Below are 24,499 nucleotides of genomic sequence, written 5' to 3'. Positions count from 1 at the left end.
ACTCAACAAGATCGCTGCATATGTTGTGAAAAATTTGTTCATAATACAAGTTTCAAACGCTTTTGTCAATTACTCCAAGACCATATTGAATGGGTGGGAGCTCGTTTTCATGAAATGTGTATAACACAAGACCATCATCCTGTAGAATTATATAATATAATATGATGCACACATACATTATTATTCTAGTTTTAGTGTGATGTACATGCCATGCCGGGCTTGAATAATAGTCTAATGAGCTTTGAGGATACCAAATGCCCATTTCGCGCCCTTTCAAGTCACCATTTGTGTTCTTTTCTTTTTTTTGCTTATTAAAGTTTGGAAATTAATATGCTTTTATAAAACAAGCCTGGCTAGGGTATATCCTGCACGCCATAAATATTCATATTATATTGTGTTCTGTTAACCAGAAATTAAGTATCAAGCGTAGTTCCGTTGAACACATTGTTTTTTTTAATGATGGTTGACTGAAAACATTGACGTCGTTCTTGAAACCTCGAAACAAAAAAATGCATGAATAAACTTTAAATATGTCGGGACCATAAAACCTTTGACGAAATAATCTACAACATCATGATCGTGAACAGCCACGCGATCCCTATCCAAATATGTTCTAGTATCTTGAATTTCAGTATCTATAAAAAATGGATATGCAAATAACCATTGCCACCGTCACTACCGTCGTCACACGACTGACCACCACCACTTCTTGCATAATGAGCTTTAAAATGATAAATCATAGATGATGGATCTTATCAATATCCATGAATGATAAATCATAGATCGAACTGCTGAATCAGAAAATTTGGGTGCTATCATATAGCTTTGTGTCGGCTAAGTTTACGAGTTGGAGATAAGTGAACTCGAACCACTGACATCCGCGTCAACACCGCCTATGTTAGCATTTTTATTTTAATAAACTTAATTTATTTTGAGGTATGGCTATTTTTTATAATTGTATTCCTATCTTTCGTCTTTTTATCTATCAAACAACACATAATAATCACTCATTCTATTTCCACATATTAACCAAACATAACAATAACAATAAGATAATGCTGCTCCATTTCATTTACTCATACATTTCATCATCCTATAGCAAACAAACCGTATGACAATTCAACATTTAACCTGCTGGCTAGGGATTTAGTTTACCAAATGACTTAAAATAAAGAGAAAAACTTTCTTTTATTGACCTTGAGATAAATATTTATAAGTTATATCATTTGAGACAACAAGAATGTATATTAACATTATTGATAAATATTAAATAAAAACCCATCTTATCTAATATTTTTTATAGGAAAATTACTATCTTCTATCAAATATATAAAACTAATAAACTTATTAACCACCATTAAAAAGTTATATTGTTATTGTCTTTTTTTTTCACTTTCACTTTTCTTTAATTGCATCGGGTGCCTTGCGCGTATAAAAAGGGACCATTCTTCCCAATGAAGCGTGTGAAAAAAGTGAATTCTATGAGTGGAGTATTGAATCACCATTCAATAAAGCAACTTTCAAAACAAACACCCTCCCAAGTACAGGGGGGAGGGGTGGTGGATGTGGTGTGATCACTCATCACACTCTCCACCCAATTATATTGTGTCACATCATCAACTCAAATTCCATCACATGTGATAGTTTTTTACTAGGGCTGGTGGTATGTGATGGAATTTTTTTGTTTTTGTTTTTTTTTGCAAGATTAAATGTTACAAAGATAAATACATAAATAAAAACCGACAAAAAAATGGTTGATATAGGCCTCGTCACGTTTCCGCCAACTTAGCCGACTTTTATATAATTTTTATAGCATTCAAAAGTTCAAGGTTTAATTTGTAAATCATTCTAAATTCTGTTTAAAAAAATGTGAAAGTTAAGGGGTTAAATGTGTAAATTGTATTTAAAATATAAATAATAATAATACACTCCTTCTTCTTCCCTGTCTTCTTCCTTGTTTTTTTTTTCCGGTGACCCCCCCCCCTCCCAACAGCTACTTCCATCTCGCAACGGCTACATTCCTCCTCCCCTAACGGCTCTTTTCTTGGAATGCAACCCTCATCAAGCGTGACAGCCATCACGCAAACATATCATTTTTGCGTGACAAGGGGGTGGCGGCGGGTGTTGGTTTGCTCGTCACGCGTGACGGGGAGGCCACCACGCACCGCCCCGTCCGCCCTACAAATTAATTTAAACTTTTAAACATTAAATTACACTTTTCTTTCTTTATGAAAATAGGTAATTAAACCTTTTGTTTTTAAGTTAATTTAAAAATTTTCATTCAATATCATTTATGTTTTTTTTCACTAAATACCTTAGATTTTCAGTTGGAAAGAACCAAACGACTGACAAGTAATAAACATAAAAAATGTTTAGTGTAGTTTTCTTTACTTAATAACGAAATGTGTTAATATCTAAAAAAGGTAAAATCGTATTCATTCAAATAATTCTATACTAGGTTTATTGTTGTACATTTCGTTTGCACTAACCACGTTAGATTTTCAGTTGGAAGGAACCAAATGACTGACAAACAATTAATTAACATAAAAGACGTTTAGTGTAGTTTTCTTTACTGAATAACAAATGTGTTAATATTTAAAAAAGGTTAAATCTTATTCATTGAAACAATTATGTAATATGTTTATCGTTGCACATTTCGTTTTCACTAACCTTCTTAGATTTTCACTTGGAAAGAACCAAATAACTGACAAACGATAAACATAAAGATGTTTAATGTAGTTTTCTGTACTTAAAAACGAAATATGTTATTACCTATAAAAAAAGTAAATATCTTATTCATTCAAACAATTACATAGGTGTCACATTTTAACTTTTAATTCCTTATATCCAATATGATAATATTATTTTTATCAACCATTTTTCACTTAAGTAAATAGCATATGTGAGAATATTTAATATTAAATGGAATGTTTCACACCTAATTGGGTAAATAGCATATGTGAGAATATTTAATATTAAATGGAATGTTTCACACCTAATTGTCCCTGTCTTGAAAATGAAACATTGGATACAAAAATCCACCAAGAAACTACAAATTCAACTACACATGAAAATCCAAAAAACCCATTAAAGATTTATATGTTTGATCATGTGGGTCACAATTTTTAATTAATTTATCTTTTATTAATTTTATTAAAACAAAAAAGCTAAAATTCTTGGAGTGATTATATAAAATAAACACCATTATCTCCATATGCTACCCTTCTTTATATGGCAAATGCATAATTTAAGCAACAAAGAATTAAGGGAAACCATCAATCATCATTTATTCATTTCTCACTCCTCAATAATTTTACCTTTTTTTGTTAGTTGCTTTATTCTAGTTTAAAGTTTACTCAAATTGTCAGGAAGTATGAGAAAAAGTTATATTATTTTTATAATTTTCATATATTTTTTTTGTTACTCCTGTCCCAGTGCCAGGCATGCTACTTCTCTTTATACTACATAAAACAACACACACTGCTTTTTCTTGGGTCTATCAGACTATTATGTAATATGTAATCTTAAACATTGCACATGCATATAACTTGCATTGAGTTAGTTCAAGTTTTTAGATTCTTTTGACATGAGGGTTCAAATAAAGATTGGTGCTTTATGGTTCTTGTTATGTTTCTTGATGCTTTTTGGTTGTTCAAATGGCTTGCTTTCTCCTAAAGGTGTAAACTTTGAAGGTGGGTTTGAATCTTTTTTGTGAAATCTTGATCTCATAAGCTTAAAAATGTGATTTTTGATGTGGGTTTTTGAAATCTTTATAGTTCAAGCTTTACTGGGTATAAAAGATTCATTGTTGGACCCTCATGGTGTTCTTGAGAATTGGGATGCTGATGCTGTTGACCCTTGTAGTTGGACCATGGTTACTTGCTCTTCTGAATCTCTTGTCATTGGTTTGTAAGTCTATTTTCATCAACCATTAATTTTCTTAAGTAGGATCGGTTTTGTTGTTCAACAGAGGGTTGCGCTGCAACTTGTTGCCTGTTTTACCTGCCACTTTGTTGCGATCGTTTGAATGGTCATCGAAAACTTTCTTTAATATTTGAAAATTTCTTGTTTCAAATGATCATTAGGGGAACACCTAGACAGGATTTTTGCAACTTGTTGCCCGTTAACCTGCCACTCTGTTGTGATCATTTGAATGGTTATAAAAAAGTTTGTTTAATATTTGAAAATTTCTTGTTTCAAATGATCATTAGGGGAACACCTACCCAGAATTTACGCAACTTGTTGCCCGTTTTACCTGTCATTCTGTTGTAATCATTTGAATGATAATCGAAAAGTTTGTTTAACTAATTTTTTTTTTCAACTGATCATTAGGGGAACACCAAGCCAGAATTTATCAGGCACACTTTCACCAAGCATTGGCAACTTAACCAATCTTCAAATAGTGTAAGTAATAAGTATCAATAAAAAGATTCAACCTTTACAAAAATGATCAAATGGGCATCTTTTATTTGTGTTTAATGAGTGATATTGGTGCAGATTGTTGCAAAATAATCGAATTACCGGACCGATCCCTAAGGAAATCGGAAAACTAAAGAAGCTTCAAACAATTGATCTTTCTGATAACCATTTCACCAATGAAATCCCATCATCTTTAGGTCAACTAACAAGTCTTCAATACATGTAAGCTTGTTTTCATCATATCACATATTCACATTAAAAGTTAAACTTTTAATGATCTTTGACTAACTTTGACTTTAACAGGAGGCTTAACGACAATAGTCTTTCTGGTCGAATCCCCCAATTAGTAGCAAATATGACTCAACTTGCTTTTGTGTAAGATTTCATGTCTTATTTTTAAGTCTTGATTAACATTTAACACTACTTAAACATAGTACATATTAATGTTTTGCATTAAATGCAGGGACTTATCATTCAATAACTTAAGCGGCCCAATTCCTCGGTTTCCTTCTAAGACCTTCAAGTAAGCTCTACATCACTCTCGCATTCTTAACGTGTGCACACGATCAAATACATATCTAATGAATCTATATGTGGCAGCATTGTTAGGAACCCTTTAATATGTCGAACGGGATCTGAGCAACAATGCTATGGAATGACACTTATGCCCATGTCAATGTCTTTAAACACTACTCAAGGTAAAATAATATTATGCACATTTTCTTGATTTAGTGATTTAAACTTCATTAATATTTTTTCTTTTTGAAGGTGGTAGCACTATGCCTAGATCAAAAGGTCACAAACTTGCTCTTGCCATTAGTACAAGCCTCGGGTGCATCTCGTTGCTCATTTTTGGGCTCGCTTTACTTTGGTGGAGGCGAAGGCATAATCAAGAACCATTCTTTGATGTCAAAGGTATGTAAAATCAGGGCCGTCTCCTAGAATTGCTAAAATTTTTTGGGACAAATGTGAGTATAAATCTGGGCCTTAAGTAATATATAATTTCAATAAGTCATATATAAAAAGTAACCGAGTATTGTATATGATTTGGATTTGGGCCTGACTTACTGAATATTTAAAAAAAAAAACTTTTGTTTGGGCAAATACAGTTTTTTTATAAATAAATACATTTTAAATTTTTTGGCCTCTGGATGATTGGGCCTAAGACGGTCGACCTCCCTACCTCCCCATCCCAGACGGCCCTGTGTAAAATGTAAATAATATTTGGTTTGCAATGAGAATGAGTATTATTAACTTTATTACGATTCTTGATTGAATTAACGCAGATAAATATCGCGAGGAAGTGTCACTAGAAATCTAAGGAAATTTCAATTTAGGGAGCTTCAAATTGCAACACACAACTTTAGCAACAAGAACATATTAGGTAAAGGTGGTTTTGGGCATGTTTATAAAGGACAACTACAAGATGGTAGTTGTGTGGCAGTGAAACGCCTCAAAGATGGTGGTGCCGCCGGTGGAGAGAGGCAGTTTCAGACGGAGGTTGAGATGATTAGTCTAGCTGTACATCGGAATCTACTTAGATTATACGGGTTTTGCATGACTCCAACCGAAAAATTGTTGGTGTACCCTTATATGTCCAATGGTAGTGTGGCTTCCCGTCTTAAAGGTACCATTTTTACTAGATTACTAGGATGTTGTTATACGGGCTATATAAGGTTATACGATCTGTATAACTTCTAAGGAAACACAATTGTCACATATGTAATTTTTAATAAAGTTGTACATGTTGCATAACTTTACAGGCCACCTTAAATGATTCGCATATCAACTAGTATAAAAGCTTTATTATTTTCATATTGGCCAGTATAACATTTTCTATCATACGTTATGTATAACTTTTTTACGGCAAGGTATGACATTTTCTATCATACGTGTTGTATAACTTTATACGGGTGGTATGCTAGGTGGAAAATATTATTTATACGACCCATATAATATGTGAGTTATGTGCACATAGTATGGCCTAATTATTATTATATGGCTTGATCTTCTACTAAAGTTTGGGCCCAACCATTGGGCCAAAACGACTATTGTCAAGTCGCACCCATGAGCTGCTTTGGGCTTTGTAACTAACTTATTCTACCCGGTGTTTGACAGAAAAACCAGTGTTAGATTGGGCCACACGGAAGAAAATCGCATTAGGGGCCGGAAGAGGTTTACTGTATCTTCATGAACAATGTGACCCAAAAATAATTCACAGAGATGTGAAGGCTGCAAACATACTTCTTGATGATTGCTGTGAAGCAGTCGTTGGAGACTTCGGTTTAGCCAAACTTCTAGACCATCAAGACTCACATGTAACCACCGCGGTTCGTGGTACCGTGGGCCATATAGCACCTGAGTATCTCTGCACGGGCCAATCATCCGAAAAGACAGATGTTTTCGGCTTTGGAATCCTTCTTCTTGAACTCATCACCGGTCAACGAGCTTTAGATTTCGGCAAAGCCGCTAACCAGAAAGGAGCAATGCTTGATTGGGTAAACCCAATTCTTCATTTTTTTCGCGCCACGCTACGTCGCCTGAAAATAAAGATTCCGGCGATTGAACGTTGCCGGAAAATAAATATTCCGGCTATGCAATATCACAGGAAAATAAAGTGTCAAAAAATTTATTAAAATTAATTCAATAAAAATATTATTTATATTAAATATATTTAAGAAAAACATATATAATTATATATACTGTATTATAATAAAGAGTAGAGCACAAAAATGTGATTTTAAATAATTTTAAAAGTTTAATTAATTACAACTTTTAAATCATGTGGTACAATCCTTCTAACATAATGCTGGATTGCTGACGTTTAAACCAACATTTTTTGCGATTTTTAAACGACCATAACATTTTTATCATGTTAATATTTTATTTTAGAGAAAATTATATATACACTGTATTATAATACAGATTAGAGCACAAAAATGTAATTTTACATAATTTTAAAAGTTTAATTTACAACTTTTAAATCATGTGGTACAATCCTTCTAAACATAGTGCTGACGTTTAAACCAGCTTATCCTACGATTTTTAAACGACCTTCACATTTTAATTATGTTAATATTTTATTTTAAAGAAAATTACACCATATAAATGAGCATTTTATTTTCTTTAATTTTAGTAAGGTACTTCTATAAATTTTTCAATAAAAACAAATAACATGTACGTAATTACCGGCGTCTGTATTTTCCTCACATCACACATCTCTACATAATAAAAACAAAAAAAAAGGTTCCATTTTTTTGTGCACTATGTAATAATCTACAAACTTTGATTCACAGGTGAAAAAGATTCATCAAGAGAAGAAACTCGAAATATTAATCGACAAAGACTTGAAGAACAATTACGATAGGATCGAGTTAGAGGAAATTGTGAAAGTGGCATTATTATGCACACAATATCTTCCCGGACACCGACCAAAGATGTCCGAAGTTGTACGAATGCTAGAAGGTGACGGGTTAGCCGAGAAATGGGAAGCTTCACAAGGAGTTGAGTCAAGTACGAAGTATCGTACGCCTGAGTTGTCGTCGTCGGAGCGATATTCCGATCTTACTGACTCTTCTTTACTTGGACAAGCAATAGAACTATCCGGTCCAAGATGAGGTGGTGTTTTAAATAGAATATATGGCGGGAAATTTTATTATTTTTTTGTTATAGGGTTTGTTAATTGTTAATTAATGTTGAAATTTTTAATGTTTAGTTAATTTTGTATGTTATATAAAATTAGGGTTTTTTTTATATACTTATCGTTACGAAGTTACATATATGATTTTTAATTCAACGAGAGATATGTTTATTGTAAAGGGATCGTTGTATAACGAACTAAGAATTGGTTAACAACAAACAAGTGATCGTTGGAAACAAAATAAACGGACACATAATAATGTCGTATGGTAGGAAACCATCTTCATCTACATGTATGTCACCTGAAACGGAGCCACAAATTTGTATCATCATGACGGAGACACCAACCCCACCTACCTTGCAATGCCTCTTCCACCACCACATCATCTTCTACATTTTTAAACCGATTACTATGGAGTATCGGGCATGGGCGAAGCTCTTTGGGGACCCGGGTGGCCCCGGTCACTGCCGTTGTCTCCGTTAGTATGGTAAATTTCGCGATTTTTTCCAAATATTTTTATAAGTATTAAACAAGCTCACCCCGATGTATTTTTGTAAATGCTACCGGTCACCACTGATTTTGGTTTTTAAATATAATACCCATCGTTTGGTATTTTTATAAAACTCAAAATTGAGGGGTGCTATTTGTAAAAATATAAACTTGTTTAAACAAAACATAAAAAAAGGACGAGGATTGATTACTGATTAGGGTTTGGATTTTTATAAAACTCACCAGCGCCCTTGTAACCTGTTCGGCTGTTTTGTAATTCTATTTCTAAGGTACTCACTCTCCCTCTCGGCTTTCGCATCATTATGAATCTTTTAAGTCTTGTTAGCTAAAAAAATTATCTAGTTTTTTTTATTTGCAAGAACAATCGTCGGAATGAATGAAAAAAAAATAGATATATAGACGTCATATTGTTTGATCCGACTCGAACCAAATCGTCGACCCGAAAATTTTGGGTATGTGACTTCGGTCGCTACCGTAACGAAGCCCAAGCTTCGCCACTGGTATCAGGTGTATACTTGATCTCTGTATATGTAGAAATCTATATAGGTTGACATATGCTGTGACAAATGAGTGAAATAACTTAGTGACACATATAACAATCTTGTGCATTAGTAATTTAAAAAAAAACCATGGCTATTTTGTTAGTTATCTTGGCAAGAATGGATAGTGGCTCGATTTATTTTTTGAGTTAAATAAATACACACTCTTTGTTTGGTATTCAAAATAATTTTGAAATGTTTTTTTATTCTTTTGATTATTGTAATTTTTTTTGTTTGCTTAAAACTTTATCTACAATGCATTAATACCACCAAAAGTTTTAGTATATATGGTTATGATAGATATATGAAACAAGCCGCTTAGGCTCAGAACTTTATTAGATATCAATAGAATGATGTAAGCTAAGCTACTAATATCAACTTTAATGTCATGCCAACCACAATAAGCTAGACTATGCATTATTGTATTTGATAGTACCAGCCTCAACTAACCATACAACCGGTCATATATATATATATATATATAGAGTGTGTGTGTGGGGGGAGGGGGGGTGTATTATCAATAACAATTCTGTCAAGTCCATAGTTTATGAAATAAGTACCTTGAAATCGAGAAGGGTTTGAAGTTTGAAAGGGATAATTCTCTTACTAACACATGAAGTCCTGATATCTAAGAGTTGGAGGCTTTCGACACATGGAATCATGATAAACACGCCACAAGAGCCACACAAACCCGCAAATCTTCTTGTCCCAGGCCAATGAACTACAGCCCCAATCGGGAAATGGTTCAAGAGGAAATCACCTAACTCATGCTTATTATTATTCAACTGAAATGCAATGGACCAAGTGTTAGTGTCGTTACTCCTCACCCAAATCTTACAGACGTCATCATGTTTAGACGAAATGGCAACAGCCAGAATACCATTGATAATTGTCGGTTGATTGGTTTCCCAACTTGGCTCTGGCACCTCAATCGTAGAGAAAACCTCAGAGCTCAAATCGAATGCCAATATATAATAATAATAATGACGAAATTCTTCACCAATTGGAGGATACCATTGTAATGTCCAATAAAGTACGCCGTTGAAAAGACATTGACATGATTTTCTATGATCAATCGGAGTAACAGGCCGAGAAGCAATCTCACGCCAAGTGTCCGTTTTAAGGGGGTAAACAAGAAATTTATTTTCTTCAGTATTGCATCTGGCTCTCACCAGATGCTTGTAATCATCAACGACTGGGTCGAAACCAAAGCCTAGAGGGTCCCAATGCCTTTCATGATCACTCAAAGAAGGACGACCACGCACCGTCACTATGCGCCTAATTGAAGGGTTCCATAGATTAATACCGGTATTGTATTTGTAAAGACAAACAATTCCATCGCATGAACCAACGACAGAGAAATCTTGGAAAGGATACTCGACTGATGTCATTGAGCTCATACAAGTGGTATCACTATCATCACATGATAACTGGCTTCGCGAATGTAATGTGTATATTTTGTTGTGCTCGCTTGGTCTTTCTCTTCCTTGGTCATTATAAACGTCGTGTACGAGCATGAGTTTTTCAGGAGACCGAAGAGTATGGAGCCGGATGAAACCGGGGCTGCTAATACATGCACATAGTGATTTGGAGACCGTTCGAATACGCAAAAGCGATTTCGTTGGCAGTCTTACCAAGATTTCCTCAATCAGCTCTTCACATAGATCATCATACGAGGAGGACATGATTGCTTTTGTACGTATTTAAACCTATAAACAATAACTAATAACGTAATTATTATACAAACATGCATGCAATATTTAAGATTCCTTCCAATAACAAACGATTAATAAAAAGGAAATAAGTCACCACAAGTAATTAAGAAAACATTGGCGAAGAAGAAGACATAAATTAAGGTTCTTCTAGATCTAGCTACGTATCCTGCCTGCCTGCCTGCTATGATATATATACCCAACATAAGTTTTCTTTTTTAGTTATATTATTTTATTAACTAAATTAAAAAGATTTATCTTAAATCTTAATTTTAAATCTTAAATATATATAAACAAAATCTTTAAAAGGATTGTTTTATTTGTAAATGTAGATGTAGATTTCTCCTGCATTAATTAGACCCGAATTTACGGCTTATAACATCTCATTAAATTAAAAATTAATCTTATTAGATATTTGATATAAAAATCCTATAAAGTAGAGATAATTTCTTTTTGTTAAAGAATTGAAATATAAAATAACATTTACTGAACACATAATTCCCTTTCAAAGATTATGATATCAAAAATGTTTGATTGTTTCAATAGAGAATTCGGTAGATATTCAGAAAACAAATCATAATCCCTATCAAACTAGACATGAGATAGAGCTAAAAGTAGAACAAATAATTAAGATAAACAAATAAACGATAAGACATAAGTTAAGCATGAGGAAAAGTATCATAAGTAAACTATAACTTCTTTAATTCCTAAACCTTTATTGTATTTATGTAAGATTGTTAGTTAATTACAAAAGTCAGCTGTTTTGGGACTCTACTTTATACCATAATTCTAAACTACTCATATACTTGAGTTTAAACATGTGACATCCTTTTAAAAGACATGTGCTTCTACGAAGTGGACTAGCCCCATATTATATGTTTGTAGTTTCTATTTGTTTTAAAGATATGTTATAATCAAACTCTTGTACAGTTACAAAAGTTAGCTACATGATTTAGTAGTTAGTTCATAAGTCAAATATATAAATCTGGTTATTTTTCGCTTGGTATTCTTGCCATCGTGCGAGTCCGGTAGCAAGTGTTAACGTTCAATGGTAAAAAGACAACGAATCAAAAACATATTTCGCTACTATTATGGTTATATTACGACTATATATTTGGGTTTCGTTTTCGTTTTCGCTTCCTGTGGCAATTGTATTGAAATTGATAACCTATTAGAAGTTTATTTTGCTAATTTAGTCTCTCTTTTCAAATAATGTAGCGAGTGCATCAAAACCGATAAGTTTTAAATGTTTATTTTGCTAATGAAATTCATAATAGCTATTGATATACTAATGTTGTAATTAGGGCCGTCCAAACCGCTTGCCACTCGAACTCGCACAGGAATTGCTCGGAAAATGCTCGTTCGATTGTAAACGAGCCGCTTTGCTCAGTTTGGTTTGTAAACGAGCCAAACAACGAGCAAAGGTCTGCTCGGTTCGGTTTGGCTCGAATATATATAATTTATTTTATATATAATTATATATGAACAAATATATAAATATATAAACTACACACAGTATACAATTTTTAAACTCTTTTAAATTTTTATAGTTTCATATATTCCACTCAAGTTTTCAAATATTAGAAGTTTGTTTACATATTCATTATCTCTCACTTTAAACTTCTTTATTCTAAAATTTACAACATATTACACGTTTGATTGAAATCTTTATAGTGAAAAGGAAATAAATAATGATCGATTGAAAAATGTTCGATTCGATTTTCGCTCAGTTCGAATTTCAGTCGTTCGGTTGTAAACGAGCCAAGCAAAGAGCAAGCATCCTCTCGGTTTGGCTCGGCTCGTGAATAACCCTAGTTGTAATGGCCTAAATTTGAAGTATAAAGAACGTAAATAAAACACGTTTTCAGTAGCGAAACAAGGGTTAAGCGTCTCCCTAGTTATACCAATATATAAACTGCTTCAAGTATTTTATTAATAGTTGGGATGATTGTCAAGACTTGGGATCTTTATGGGTTCAAGTTGACCCATGGTGGTGGATTTTTTCTTGACGGTGTTACTGGGTGAGTCACGCGTGCAACGTTAAAATCAATATGGACGGTTGACATCCCGTCGGGTATTATGTGTAGTCTCAAACGCAGTAAAAAATATATAAACCATAACTATTAAAAACAAACATTACCACAAAAAAAGCTTAGATTGTAACATATTTCACCCAAAATCCAAAATCATAACCGTTTAGCAAGAACATCCTATGAAATTAACCAACTATAAAAATACATCATCGCTTTCGCTTGTTTTATCGAACATATTCCAACATTTATCACTTTGAGTCGGGTGTTTGAGACAGCCATCGGGTGCATAGATAAAGACTTGAAACTTCGGATTTGAAGAAGTATACGAAGACGAAGAAGAATGAAGCCAAAAGACAAGAACGTCGCCAACTTGAAGCCGATTGTCTTTAAAAAACCGCAGCCATCCATCGAGGAAGTAGCATCTGTCTTCGAGCTGTAAGAATGTCACGGTCCAGTTAGTCGCAGCCGATCTTATTCGAGTACAATGGTTTGTTTCTTGTTCTTGTTGTTGTCTCTTATCAAATGTTGGCAAAAGCTAATGGCACTGGCTGCAAATTAAACATGCATGCATGCATATATATAATTAAACAAACAAATGTTTTAGAAACAAGAAGCATACAATATAATTACAAGGTATTCTTCTGAGTCACTAAGTAATATTTTGCAAAAGGATGCTTCATCATTCTTGTTGAAAGCCATTTTTCAAACCTATAGAATGAATTGATGTAGTTGATTATATATGAAGGATGTATTTATATATATTCCCTTGTATATGATGTGATCAATAGAGAAATTAATTTGATTCTTAAATGGTTTAACTATTTAAACGACAAATGAATTATCTTTATTTTTCTTTTGTTTCATCTATTTTTTATATTTAATAACTAGGAAAATGAATATGAATATGAATATGAATATGATTTTGTGTGTTTGTGTTTAGTTATTTGTTAATTTAAATTTTATAATAATAAGTCATATCAGATATAATGATTTTTTATATAAATATTTTAATACGGGGTTTTAATAATATTTATATCAAATAGATAGAAATAAATACATCGAATTTATTCGTCTTTTTTTTATATAAAAAAGGGTATATGTAAATTTTTTAACGAAAATAAAATTAAAAGCGTTAAAATATATTATAGGATGAAGTTAGATACTTTAAAAACTAATTTTAACATTTAGGCCATTTCTTGATTCGATTTGGTTAATGATCATTAACAATTATGATACAACGATTCTTTATTTAAACGATTTGCCTCGATACTAGATGTCGCGATTTTTAGGCATCCACTCCATTTAGTGTTTAACTAATCATTGTCAGTTGATTAAAACCAACCCGCTATTCTAAGTTCACGCCATTCGAATCTTAGCATGCGGATTGCAATGACAAAATTGTAGATTATAATCCGCACTTTTGTCTATTTCATGCGAATCATTAGCATGCGGATTGCAATGACAAAAGTGTAGATTATAATCTTAGCATGCGGATTTGCCTCGATACTTGACGAATTGGTCCATCTGTTGGTCTATTTCTTGATTTTGATTCGTACAGTTTGTCAAGCCCACTAGATTTTTGTTGAAGCCCATTATTGATTTGATTTATTTTTCATCAAAATTACTAACGTGAGCCAGTCAGCCACATGTGAGTTTGGGTGGTACAAACTTGATATGCTCAACCAGTCAGCCAGAATCTAGTACAAGTCAGTCACGTCTGAGTTCGGGTATACCAACTCTCCAAGTTGTTGACAAGAGTGCTCCTTCCTTGCTTGACAATGCAGGTAGTTTTGCTAACTAAAATTAATCATCTCTTGGATTTATTCTAAATTGTTTTTAACACCATCAAATGATAATATGCAGATTTTTCGTTTAAAACATTGATGACCGTGCATAAACAAAATGATCGAGACTTATCCAGGTTTCTTGCATGTCATTTCTCTTCAGATGGAAAGTTTTTAGCATATGGAGGGACTAAAAGAGTGGTTAGTCAAAACAAAAATATGTTTTTGTTTTAATTATAATAATAATAATACTTTATTTACAAACCATTTTCTATTGCAGGTTTTACTTTGGGATCTTGATAATAAAGAGCGATGTCCCAACACTTTAGAACTGTCTGGTATTATTAATGACATTCGTTTTCAGTTCGGGACTCATAAATTGCAGTTGCCTCTTGTGACAACACCATTCGCATTTGGGATGTAAGTCACACTACGTTTTACTTTTTTTTTCCTGGTTTCATATCGTTTAACTTGCTATATATAATATGTTGCAGGGTAAGACTACTGTCGATTTTTTAGGCCGTTCCGGTTTTATAACCACGGTCGATTTTTGCCCAAATGATCCCAATTGAAGAGGTAGGTCCCAGCAGAGCCCAGTTGGACCCGCAACTCACCTCAAAGAGGGACGTCTGCGCAAAGGCTAAACTCGCAAGACTCACCTTGAAGAGAGACGTCTGCGCAGAAACCAACTGGATCCGCAGGACCCACCATGCTCAGAGACGTGACGTCCTTACGCGCAGTACGCAAGCTGTTCCCGCAGGAAAAGCCTCCCAATGGTCGACGTACTCCGCCTGTTCCCGCAGCAACGGATACTAGCCATCAGGGAAGGCTACCCGCGCAGCAAGGCTACACGCACAAGGCACTTAACTCTTAAATAATTCAGTAATGTCACCTGAAGAAGGAGTGAGCAAGCCGGGAACACTCCCGCACAAAGCCGGGAAAACTCCCGCCCAAATGAGCCAGTCCGTACGATACTGGAGGATCTTTTGTACTGTACCTGACGAGGTATGGACAAAAGATCTGACCAAAGATACGACAGCTCACTGACAACAGTATAACGAGCAGCACGCTCTTGTACTGTATGTCACTATCAGCCGCCGCCTACTCACCAACCTGTCGGAGGACGTGCATAGCCTGCAGTTGGTGGAACAGGAATAGTACACAGCCGGCCTGGTCACTATCAGCCGCTGCCTACCCACCAACCACCAGCATGGCACGTGCGTAGCCCACAATTGGCAGAACAGGAATACTATTCAGCCGGCTGTACCTTCTTGGAAACCTACCTTCGGCTATAAATACTCCAACACCTTGGAACGGTATCATCATCTCATCTCATACCATCATATCTGCTCTAGTCATTTCTCTTAATATACACTTATATTCAAGAGCAATCTAGTCTGATTCTCACGCCGGAGGGTGGTCACAAGAAGGTACCCCCCCTTCTCAGTGACGAGCTCACGGTGTCTGTTTTGCAGGTCATCTGAAGAACCATCTTTGCCGGATCTAACCCCTCGTGGGAAACATCTATTTAACCCCTAGATTATCCGTAATCTGCCCGGGGTAACTTAGTGTTTCTTCATTGGCGCCATCCATGCATAAAAGCTAGAACTAATTTTCAGTTTTTTCAAACTTCTGGAAAGATGGTTAAGGTTACTCCGTTGCCAAGACCAACGAGTGACCAAGAAACCCCGGTAACCACAACCCCAGCCACTGGGGGGAATACCGGCGAGTACACAATATTTACGAACACTACCCCGGTTATCCAAGCAGGGGAAAGTGCAGTAAATTTTACTGAACACTACCCCGGTTACCCAAGCCGGGGCAAGTGCAGTAAATAATCATCCCCTGGGATTTATTGATACCCAGGCGGAAAGACGACAGACGTGGCTCCCCCGCCAAACACTTGATCAAGTTAAAGCGTGGACGGAAGCACGTCAGAAGGAATTCCAAGCTGAGTTGGACGAACGCTTACGTTCACTCCAACAGGCTGACGAGTTCGGAAACACTCGACAACAGCTCAACATGAGCAATGAGTGCGAGTCCTCGGACGATGATCGAGAGTCCGACAGTGACGCAAACCCTCGCCATAGGGCGAAAGGGATGCGTAACGAAACGGACTTCCAACCGAGAAGGAATTTTGGAGAAACCTTCAAACAAAGGAACGCGGGGGGAAACCCACGTGATTTCTCCAAAACCTTCAGACCAGCTGCTGCAAACGCGGGAACATCCAAGTTTGCAAGGGACATTGCGGAAGCAATCGCCCCGAAAAGTGCTATGCAGATGCCCAGCATCGGCACTTATGATGGTATATCCGACCCAGATGATCACCTGAACAGATTCATAGCGGGGGCAACCGTCAGCAACTGGACGGAACCCACGTGGTGTTATATGTTCCAGATGACGCTGGTTGGAGCGGCTAGAGCGTGGTTTGACCGTCTACCGGTCCACCACATCTACGATTGGGCGGACTTCCAACACAAGTTCAGCCAACAGAGGAAATATACTGAAGAGCAGTGGACGATCCTCAATTGCGTTAGAGAGGAGGATGAATCTTTACTAGACTTCATCACTCGCTTCAACTCAAAAAAGCTGAGTCTGGGCGTTATAAGCGAAGATCTTGTTCGCGCCGCTTTCATCCAGGGCGCCGAATACCAAGAGCTGATCCGCACGTTGACGAGTAAAGACGGCATGCCATCCACATGGGATGCCATCATGACGGCGGCTAAGCGCTTTGCCGAAACAGAGAAGCAGCTGGGTGGGGATCTGCCCCAGGGTACAAGCCTCTACACACAGAGGACTAGAGAACACAACGTCCGGACCGCCCGGCAAAACAAAAAGAGGAAGCTAAGCATTTGGCAGTCAAGGGTAAACTTTGACACCTCATCCAGCTCTCGCTCTTCAGTAGGCGGAAGGGATGACACGCACCCATCAAGCCGACACCCTCGGTGGACGCCGCTCACCAAAAGCGTCACGGAGATATTTGACACTGAGAAACTCCCATGGCCAAAAGCTCCAACGGTCCGGCACCGGCCTGACGCGGATCAGAGCAAATACTGTGACTTCCACGGGACAAAGGGTCACACCACTGAGAAGTGTTCATCCTTGAGGGATATTATTGAAACATTCGTCAATGATGGAAAACTTACACACCTTGTGGCATCAATCAAGAATGGAAGGAAGAATGACAACCGATTCAGAAGCAACGGACGAAAGCCCGTTAACATCAGCATCCACATGGTTCATAGTAACATCAGAGGAAGAAAAAGACGGATGACAGAACCATGCGCATGGAAAGAAGCTGAGGTGCGCTTCCCGCGAGTACCGGGAGGACCCAACAAAGAAGGCCCTAACGTCATAAAAAGCCAGTTGGGACACTACATCACTTCCCGCACTCTTGTTGACAACGGCGCCTCGTCAACGGTTATGTACAGGCAGTTCTTCGACAAGCTAGACGGCGAAGATAAAGAACGCCTGGATACGGTATACGCCTCGATGGAAGGGTTTGACGGCAGCACAAACACCCCCCTGGGTATCCTATCCTTCCCCGTCACTCTCACAGACGGGAAACACTCCCGCACAGAAGACGTGGACTTTGTCGTAATGAGGAAGCCACACCACACATACGACATTCTCTTCGGGAGAGACGGGATGGCAAGATTCAATGCCGTGGTATCTTCAGTCCACGGCATGATGGGATGGCCAACAGCTGAGGGCGTGGCGATGGTCACCGGTATCCCCCAGGTATGCATCGCATCTGTCTCATCAACACCCAAACCAAAGATGGCTAAACCAACCATCACCGAACCAGAAGAATGGGCTTTCAATGGCAAATACCCAGACCAGGCGGTTACCATTGGCCCAACAATCACTGATCCTACGCGCACCTTACTCAAACGCTTACTACAGAAAAACGCTGACATCTTCGCATGGAAACCAGCTGACATGACTGGTGTACCTCGAAGTAAGGCAGAGCATAAGCTCAAGTGTGACCCGGCTTTTACGCCGGTCATACAAAAGCGTAGAGTAATGGGGGCGGAACAAGCTAGCGCGTGTAGAACCCAAGTCAAGGAACTCCTTGACGCGGGCATCGTACGCGTTAGCAGATATCAAACTTGGGTTGCAAATCCCGTTATGGTACCGAAGTCTAACAAGCAATGGCGCATGTGCATAGATTTCAAAGACTTGAACAAAGCATGCCCCAAAGATTGTTACCCGTTACCCGAAATTGATCTTAAGGTAGATTCGTTAGCACCGTTTCGCCTTAAATGCTTCCTTGATGCGTATAAAGGGTACCATCAAATCCACATGGCCGTTGACGATCAGGACAAAACCGCATTTCGGACGCCCGATGGCACATTTTGTTATCAAATGATGCCATTCGGACTTAAGAATGCCGGGTCCACATACCAACGCCTAATGGACAAAGAGTTTCATGCCCAAATTGGGAGGAACTTGGAAGTCTACATGGATGACCTGGTCATCAAAAGCCTTGACCCAGAAGCGATGTTGAAAGACATTGAAGAAACATTCAACACACTCAGAAGAATAAACATGAAGCTCAACCCGAGTAAGTGTTCCTTTGGGATGGAAGAAGGGAAGTTCTTAGGAGTCATTGTTACAAAAGATGGCTTCAGAGCGAACCCTGAAAAGGTCGAAGCCATTATCAAGATGGAATCACCTACTACCATTAAGCAAGCTCAGACACTGAATGGACGCCTAGTTGCACTCAACCGCTTCTTGGCAAATCATGCGGATAGGTCGTTCCCATTCGTGTCGACGCTGAGAAACTGTTTAAAGAAAACGCACTTCCGCTGGACACCAGAAGCGGAAGCAGCTTTTCAGGAAATTCGGTCACGCTTGATCGAACTCCCAACACTCACAGCACCAGAAGCGGGAGAGGAATTAATCCTATACCTCTCCGCCACAGATAGAGCAACCGGGGCCGTCCTGCTAGTCGAGCGAAAAGGCATCCAGATGCCAATCTACTATGTTAGCCGTCTCCTAACAGACGTTGAAACCCAGTATTCTACCCTGGAAAAATTGGTCTTAGCACTTGTACAGGCTTCACGCAGGCTAAGACGATATTTCCAAGGTCACCCAATCACCATTCTCACCAACTTCAAACTTGCAAACGTTTTAGGCAAACCCGAACTGTCGGGACGCCTAGCCAAATGGGCAATAGAATTGGGAGAATACGCGTAAAGTACAAGCCAAGGCCAGCCATAAAAGGCCAGGTCTTAGCCGACTTTATTGCCGAAGTCCCCGCCTCGCGGGAGAAAGAGTGCCAGGACGAGGCTCAACCCTCTCCAGCACAGAACATCGATGATGTCTGGCGACTTTACACTGATGGAGCAGCCAGCAACGAGGGCTCAGGCGCAGGGTTAAAACTAACCAACCCAGCAGGCCAAGAATACACTTACGCTATTCGACTAGATTTTCCAAGTACGAATAACGAGGCTGAGTATGAAGCATTCTTGGCCGGGTTAAGGATTGCGCGTAAGATGGGAGTAAAGAACTTGGAAGCCCATGTGGATGCCATGTTAGTAGCCAATCAGATAAATGGGACGTACACGGCCGTGAACGACACAATGGCCTTGTACCTCGCTCAAGCGAAAACCCTCATGCGCGATTTTAACGATTGTAAGGTCATACACGTCAAGCTTGCGTCATTGGCTTTCACCCACTTGGGAAAGGACATCCGCATTGAACTCCTTGGAGCACCATCAGTCCCACACAAAGAAGTCTGTGTTATCCAAACCGGCACGGAAACGTGAATGACACCAATAATAAATTACCTTGCGGCGGGTATACTACCAGAGTCGAAAACACAGGCAAGAAAACTACGCTGTAAAGCACTGAACTATCAACTCATCGATGACATCCTTTACAGACGTAACTTTCTTGGACCACTCCTCAGATGTGTTGACGACCAAGATGCCGACTACCTCCTAAGGGAAGTACACGAAGGCATCTGTGGGATACACGCAGGTCCACGCGCAGTTGTATTTAAGCTAAACAACGCAGGATACTTTTGGCCGGGGATGCATACGGATGCACTGGCATACATCAGAAAGTGTAGGTCTTGCCAACTCTACGCACCTAACACGCATCGTCTGAAGAACGAACTTGTTCCAGTCACCTCTTCATGGCCATTTCAGAAGTGGGCCATCGATGTGACAGACCCATTTCCCACAGCAGCAGGGAACATTCAATATCTAGTGGTCGCCATCGACTACTTCACCAAGTGGATAGAAGCAAAACCCTTAGCCCAAACAACCGCAAAACATATCAAGAAATTTATTTGGGAATTTATTATTTGTCGTTTTGGGCTTCCACAGAATTTGGTGAGCGATAACGGCACCAACTTTGCTGACAAGAAGCTACAACAGTGGCTGAAAGAACTTCAAATCACCCATACCTTTACCTCAGTAGCGCACCCGCAGGGTAATGGTGAGGTGGAAAGAGCGAATAGGAGCATCGTCGATGGCATAAAGAAAAGACTATTGGAACACAGATCTGGCTGGGTGGACGAACTTCCACACGTCCTTTGGGCACACAGAACGATGAAAAAGGTAAGTACGGGAGAAACCCCGTTCAGCCTCACTTATGGCACTGAAGCCATGGTCCCGGTTGAAATTGGTTTACCCTCACCAAGGATCTTGATTCAACCAGAGGACAATGATGCGGAAAGACGGTTAGACCTTATGCTAACCGAGGAACGTAGAGACTTAGCTGCAGCGCGTGAAGAGAACTACAAACGACAAATGCAAAAGTACTATAACACGCGGGTAAAACTCTGCAACTTCAATGTAGGAGACTACATATTGCGTAACAACGAGGCTTCAAACCAAGAGCACCCAGGAAAGCTGGCCCCGGTCTGGGAAGGACCATACATTATCAAAGAAGTTTTGGGAAAGGGCGCATACCGGCTCGAAAGGCTCGATGGCACTCCCATCCCAAGAACATGGAATGGAGCTCAATTACGCAAATGTTACATGTAGATCAATTCCAAACTTATAAAGAAACGGCCTGGGGCCACTTCTAATGGAAATGATTCTCCTTTATCACATTGTGTTGATCGCTTTACATTTATACTTATAAACTTTCCGGACGGTATGCCGGTATTCACCGCATAAATATGGAAAGAAGTCGTTGCGTGTGGACGGCGGCAAAACCCGCGTAAACACAAAAAATGGCAAACCTTCACGCAGGTCAGTTATAGGTGAAGATTGGTCATCCCACTAAATGAAAGTGACGGTCCTACCCGCACAATCATGATAGAGGAAACTGCACTAACCTATTGACAACCGCGCGTCGAACGGTTAACTTATTCAAAACAATTGGAAAATTGCTAAATTAAACTAAAGTATGCGTGAGCAAGTCATACAACGTTTACAACGCAAGTCAAAAAGATTCAAAAGTAAGCGGGACTATACCCCTTACCTTGGCAACCAAGTAACTATAAGACAGGTGCGAGTACAGTGTTAAGGCAAAACCCTTCACATACTTAGCACCTGCAGGGAATTGAAGCCAGGAATACCTTGGAAGTAAAGTAACTATAAGACGAGTGCGGGTACAGTGTCAAGGCAAAACCCTTCACATACCTAGCACTCCGCAGGGAATTGAAACCAAGAAGGATCTTCTGGGCCATGCTTGCGGAAACGGGAATAACATCCCCGCATAGCGGGAACGTCGAGAATTGGATTGTTTGAAGCTCCAAGATGGAATTGGTTGTTTAACATAATTGATCACTATGTTTAAAACTACCAAAACCTCATGGAGAATCTATACAAGTGGAACTCAACGCTCCTGACTTGCGAGGAGGTTACAGACCTACCCGCATCATACCCAAAGATCAAGCAGAAAAGTCGGGAATTTCTGCACGTGACATTAGGACTTCCGCGGGAAGAATCCCCATGGAAAACCTTAAAACTAAACCCTTTTCAAAACCCTTTGCTTAAGTCCAAAAGTGTAGGTTCCCCGGACGGATCACACGAGATATCCCGATATACACAGGTGTGGAATCCCTGTGTAGATCGTTACGGACGTAGAATACAAGCTCACAAACACACGAACACGATACGAACAAACACACGTTATATTAATAACTCGAACCGTGATTACTTACAGACTCTCGACCTCACGTCACTCGACTCACTGAATTACACGTAAATTAACCTCCTCGATCAACTCGTAACTCGTAGTCCGTAATGTATATAAATACACGACAACTTCGCCTTAGGCGAAGTTGTCCATAACTTCGCTCGTTCAACAAGTTCGCCTAGGCGAACTTGTCAACAACTTCGCTTGGTTAACAAGTTCGCCTAAGCGAACTTGTCAACAACTTCGCTTTTACAAACAAATACGCAAACAATATTACAGACTCGATTACAGACATTAGACATATGAACTACTGACATCTATGCACCAACAGACTCCCCCTTGGCAGTAGCTTCATATCTTGATCTTTCAGCTCTTGTCTCGTAATCCTGTATCTTCAAGCGTGCACTCCTTCTCTAACACACACCGTGACTACTCGCTGATATTTCCTTGCTTCATCCTTCCAAGCAGGAATATAGAATATCTTCTTTTCATTCAACACTTGCAGATCAGCTTTCGATAAGTTAACAAGATGCATCGGATCATACACCCTCAGCACTTCTTGTTCATCTTCGTCTTCCATCACGGCTTCAGCAGTCTGGCAATCAACGTACCACCATTTTAGATTCTTCAACACATCTTGAGGCATAGTTTTCATTGGAACCTCCTTGATGCATCGGATCGGTTTGTACTTCATCACCATCCATGGCTTGCCATCTGCTCTCAATCCCCTTTCTGTATCCTCCACGAGCTTTCCCTTCTGTGGCTTTAATAATTCAAACTTCTTTTCTTTTATGCTTTCTTTCCACACGATCTTCTCAATCACTCTTGCCATGTTGTTGTCACTTCTATTTATCAGGCCCAACCTGGCCAAATCCTTCACCTCACATTCTGGCAACGTATTGAGAGATCTCAACATTCTTTTGAAGTATTGAATACCATCATAACGCTTCACCACAAACAACTTTATCTGTTCATCATATATCCAACAGATAATTCCCTTCTTCGACTCAGCATAGCCTTTGATGTTATAACTCTTTTTGAACATGGCTGGAACAGCAGGCTTCTTGGTCTTAATGAACCAATGAGCACAGCCTTCCTTCCACCTAGGCTGCTCCTCCCACTCAGTCTCATCCATCTCAGCACCCATGTCGGCTTTCTCAACATCAGGGATCTCGTGTTCAACGTCTTCTTCTACTATCTCTCCTTCTTCTATCCCATCTTCAATCACAATCTTCTCACCGATCTTCTCAATCACATCACTCGGCAGCACATCTTCATCAAATAACACATCATCACTGAACATATCATCGTCCAGTTCCTTCAACGCATCAATCACGTCATCCTCCACCAACACCACATCATCACCACCAGCCGCGTCGGTAGACTCCCCCTCAGCTGTGGAAGTACCAAGAGCTTCAGAAGTTCTTGGCAGCTCACCACCTGCATCTTTCAATGCATTGGGATCATCGTCTCTGTCGTTTCTCTTCTTCGTTCTGAGCTCGTCGCCTTTACAGCTCATCTCCCCCTGAGATGCCAAGAACTCCTTCAAGGCATCTATAATTTTCCCATGCTCAACCAGGAGGGATGACTGTAGTTGATTTGCTTCCACTAGGCTTTGAATAGTCTTCGACTGCTCTGCCACAATCCGCTCTAGTGAAGCTATTCTCTCTGAGTCTGACATAGGCGAAGGCGAGACTCCAGAAGCAGGCGTAACCGCAGGTGGTACCATACCTGATAACCCTGCAGCAGTAACGACCGT

General features: G+C 38.8%; 1 protein-coding gene, 1 long non-coding RNA gene and 1 pseudogene across 3 annotated transcripts; 2 read left to right on the top strand and 1 right to left on the bottom strand.

Moving 5' to 3' along the window:
* Positions 1–3,501: 3,501 nt before the first annotated feature.
* LOC143532091 (protein NSP-INTERACTING KINASE 1-like) lies at positions 3,502–8,241 on the top strand (annotated as a pseudogene). The gene is made up of 11 exons (XR_013135119.1): positions 3,502–3,692; positions 3,777–3,909; positions 4,333–4,404; positions 4,498–4,641; positions 4,723–4,794; positions 4,883–4,942; positions 5,020–5,117; positions 5,188–5,334; positions 5,706–6,046; positions 6,538–6,917; positions 7,716–8,241. The product of XR_013135119.1 is annotated as a protein NSP-INTERACTING KINASE 1-like (transcript).
* Positions 8,242–9,653: 1,412 nt separating this feature from the next.
* On the bottom strand, positions 9,654–10,799 carry LOC143532060 (F-box/kelch-repeat protein At3g06240-like). The gene has a single exon (XM_077027208.1). The coding sequence runs from the start codon at positions 10,791–10,793 to the stop codon at positions 9,654–9,656; it is 1,140 nt and encodes a 379-aa protein (XP_076883323.1). The 5' UTR covers positions 10,794–10,799.
* Positions 10,800–14,494: 3,695 nt separating this feature from the next.
* On the top strand, positions 14,495–15,206 carry LOC143532059 (uncharacterized). The gene is made up of 4 exons (XR_013135114.1): positions 14,495–14,637; positions 14,717–14,838; positions 14,918–15,057; positions 15,132–15,206. It is a non-coding gene; the product is annotated as an uncharacterized LOC143532059 (long non-coding RNA).
* Positions 15,207–24,499: the final 9,293 nt, after the last annotated feature.

Source organism: Bidens hawaiensis, unplaced genomic scaffold (assembly GCF_021521415.1).
Source record: "Bidens hawaiensis isolate Kalapana, Puna unplaced genomic scaffold, B.hawaiensis_p1.1 tig00009343_1, whole genome shotgun sequence".
In the NCBI taxonomy this organism is placed as follows: domain Eukaryota; kingdom Viridiplantae; phylum Streptophyta; class Magnoliopsida; order Asterales; family Asteraceae; genus Bidens; species Bidens hawaiensis.
The sequence above is the reverse complement of the archived record's forward strand: the minus strand, read 5'-3'. Positions and strand labels throughout refer to the sequence as shown.